The sequence below is a fragment of the Humulus lupulus genome, chromosome 9 (assembly GCF_963169125.1).
Source record: "Humulus lupulus chromosome 9, drHumLupu1.1, whole genome shotgun sequence".
Taxonomy (NCBI): domain Eukaryota; kingdom Viridiplantae; phylum Streptophyta; class Magnoliopsida; order Rosales; family Cannabaceae; genus Humulus; species Humulus lupulus.
This window is the reverse complement of record NC_084801.1, coordinates 119983993-119987875: the sequence shown is the minus strand read 5'-3', so window position 1 is coordinate 119987875 and position 3883 is coordinate 119983993. Positions and strand designations below refer to the sequence as shown.

General features: G+C 33.5%; 1 protein-coding gene across 1 annotated transcript; it reads right to left on the bottom strand.

Annotated features, from left to right (window-relative positions):
- Positions 1 to 317: 317 nt before the first annotated feature.
- On the bottom strand, positions 318 to 2681 carry LOC133799982 (MACPF domain-containing protein CAD1-like). The gene is made up of 4 exons (XM_062237964.1): positions 2566 to 2681; positions 1833 to 2028; positions 1459 to 1642; positions 318 to 544 (listed from the first exon to the last, which is right to left on the bottom strand). The coding sequence occupies exons 1-4, from the start codon at positions 2679 to 2681 to the stop codon at positions 318 to 320; spliced, it is 723 nt and encodes a 240-aa protein (XP_062093948.1).
- Between the last annotated feature and the right edge of the window lie 1202 nt (positions 2682 to 3883).

Sequence of the window (3883 nt, the reverse complement as noted above, 5' to 3'; positions counted from 1 at the left end):
GACCCCTCACCGAACCCAAGAGCAAACTAGTGTTGTCCTTCCCCGCAACACCACAAGCACCTAGATGAAGTCCCCCTCGTCACACCAAAATGTTAATTTTCAGTAGGGTAAAAATAGATATTCTTAAATCTAAAACAACACTTTTAGTAATTTTTTACAAAGTAATAATCCAACAAAGTACCAAATTATATATGCCACATAGTAATTATAAAAATAACATCATTTTACTATGTGACATCTAAAAAACGATACTTATAATTATATTTATCTTCACCTAAAAATTTACTATTATAAAACTCATATTTAGTACAAATGAATCACATGAAGAAAAATGCTCTCTGTTCCAATGAAATGGGAAATGTTATTTCTTTTATTAGAGTAAGCAATACCTGATCAGGGCTGATATAAAGCCTGGGACCCATCAAGCTGAACTGAAGAGAGGAACAAACAGGCTCCTTTCTTTGCAGGTTATTCTGCTCAGGAGCCCAAACTCGAGCGATTTGAAAATCCAAAAAATATTGTAAATCTTCAATAGGCGGTTTGACTGGCCAAAATATATTGAAAAATGTCCATAGCTAAAAGGCTAGACTATGTTAAGTAGAGAAGATCATTAAGTATATGAAGAAAATAATTCCAAGAGATAATAACATTAAATAATGTCAAATATTTAACTTTATTCTTTCAGCTGATTAGAAGTATTGGCACCAAGCATCGATGATGACAGCAAGCACACACTTTTAAGTTTTTAACAAACAATATATATAAATATAAATCAAAGTTGGTAACTTGGTAGTATTAAGAAAAAACTTCTGCTTTTTGATTGGTCTGATTGTCTAAAATACTTTAACATACTTAACCTATCATAAAGGAAAGATACAAATGAAGAAGTCAACATGACCAAGTTGCCCAGAAAGGCTCCTTTTTTTTAAGTCCACCAGTTTCACATGTTTGTTGCTGATAGGAAATACCAATTACTAATATATAGATGGTCAATGAACTACAACACTTAAATATCTTCTAAACTACCAAATCACTTTATTCCTACTAACTAAAGCTTTTTCATATCACGAACTACTGGCCGCCACCCAACTTAGACTAGCCAATGGCAGCATTTTGCTGACTGGCTTCTGCTCATTCTCAGCAAGGGATGTAGTGAGTTGTGAAGAAACAGTCAACCCCCACAAAAACAGCAAGAAGTTCATTGTTTAACATAAACATGCAAGTACTAGAAGATCTTAAACCAATTTACACTAAAATGTGAGCCCTTTTACTAGTAAGAAATGGAGTTCAAGTTGGTAACTTTATTAACATTATTTTCCATATCTCAAGTTAGCATTCTCACTAAGAAGTATAGTGTCAGATTTATAACACCATACATTACGAAATAAAACAATGTTCTCAATGTCTGATTTATGCCAATATGGATGTTTAATGAAGTAAGTTTAGGTTGTGTCTTACATTCCAAATATAACTCGATTGCACGAGCTAAATGCTTTATTCCAGGTACTCCTTCAAGTAAATAAACAATGGGAGTGAACGTCATGTTTATCACGTCAGGTGCTAATCCTACAGTCTCTGCCCACTTGGAATGACTTTGTTCAAGATCGTCTCCCCTTCGTCTTCTAAAAATTACTATAACATCCTGCCGCAAGAAACTGAATTAGGAACAAGTTTTAGCCATAAAAACACAGATAGTTTAATCAAAAGAAAATTAACTACACTAGAGGAAAGAGAGAAAAATATATATACTGAAGAACAGAGCAGATGATAGTGTACAAAATTGTCAGAAGAATTATTGTTTTTTAATTAAGGAAATCGTTACAAATACTAACCTTGTCTTTGTATTTTAAGGGGCCAGCGGTTGACTGGCTATTTGAGTCCTGAAATCTATGATCACCCATGTCTTTTACATAATTCTCTATATCCAATCCTATCAAAGGAGATGACTGGTGCTGCCTTATGTAAACTACATCTCTTCCACCAATTGTCGCAGATGTAATAATATGTGTTCCGAAATTCTCAATAAAACTGAAGAATGAAAGGGAAAAAATAGTGGAATATGCCTGTCAGTTTCTGCTGTCCTAACCAAATTGTTCTCAACATCAAAGATAACAGCCTTATATATCCTCAATGTGATAAATACAAAATAATTCCTGCAATCTGGCATTTAAAAACTTTATAACAAAAGTTGCGGCACAAGTGATTTTAAGGGGCCATTCCTTCATCAATTTTCATGGGGCATATAAAGTTTGTGTTTTGCAGGTGCTTACTAAATCTCAAAGTGCAAAAGGTGCATAGACTATTACTAGGGTCACAGCCCCATTGCTCTGTTGAGCAGCACACACCAGAGTTTTTCAGTGCTCTTAAACTTGCATTTTAATTATTTATTTATCAAAGTAGGCATTGAAATACCTGATTATTGATAAGGGAGCACATGTTTATTTCAAAATACTATCTTATTAATTTAGTTGATAATGCACATCTTGTTCAAAGGGTGCATCATATCAACAATTTTTCTAAGAACTAAAGTCTTATAAATCACCACAATAAATGAAAGTTCCTCACCTTGGCCATGATGCAGGATCCCAAGAATAAGGAACAGCTCGTTTAACTTCCTCACGCAAAATTAAATTTGGCTTTTCTAGTTTAACTGTAAAAAGAGGAATTATGTATCCAACCATGGCAAGGGATTTGGTAGTTGCCGCATCAACTTGTCAAGAACCAGTGAAATTGAACATTGAATTGAAACTTCCAAGGGGAATGTTGCCTGAGATATCGGATTTCTTATTGAAGTACTCTGCCATATAATAGTTCAAGAATCCAAGGAATAAGGTAAGTAAGATGATTATTCAAAATTTAAAAATTTATGCGGCAATTTGCACCAGAAAATGCCAAAATGTGTTGTATTACCACTGCAAAAGTAAAAGATATTATACTTTAAAACAAATGATACAAATAACAATAGGAATTTCAACATAGTAATTCCAGAAATTTCAGCCAAAATACTAGCTTTAAACTATAATACAGTTGAAAGTGTGTAATGCAGCTTGTATCAAACACATCAAAGATGACAATGATCATATTATCGGGTGTCTCCCTCTCTGTATTGTTCATGTTTTTATTCAGTATGCAAACATTTCTCATGTAGTTGCTTAGCTAGTAGCCTTGCTTTAAGGGCTATGAATCAGTGTCAAAGTTGCAGAAAACCTCAAAATAACTTTAAGACTTTTTCACAGTACAGGGAAAAAGATAATGATGATAAAGAAAATTGCAATTTTCATGACAGCTTCTTAAACTTCACTTCAGTTGGTTCCAATGATTAAAGGATTTTGTAGAAAGTCAACAAGTTTCATAATATAGTTCCTGATGCCCTCATCAGCTTACACCGATGATGATTATTGATTAATAAAAGCTGTCAAGAAAGACTTAGGCACACAACTATTTGTGTGAAGCTTGTATTTAGATACAAGACAGTTCATGGACAGATTGGTTCAACATTTCATATTCGCATCAATTTGCAACCAAGAGTACCAGAACACATCATTTTCACAAAACAACAACTTACTAAAGTAACTACTAAGTATATGACAAAGAATCCCAAAACCTAGCAACCAAAAAGAAAAAAAACAAGACTGTATTTTCCACATTAGGACATGAATATTGAAGTTCTTAAAACACCAATTATCAAATACAGCAGCCACAAGGAAGATAATGACATTCTACCAAAAGAAATGTCAAGTTAAGAAATTCAATCAATCTTTTATTCTCCTAAAAGAAATACCGTTGAAAAGGGACTGAGAGAGAGACCTAACAGAACCTTGAAAAGGAATGCTTGAAACATATATGGCTATAGTAATATCAGATATGCCTGAAGCAAATTCAG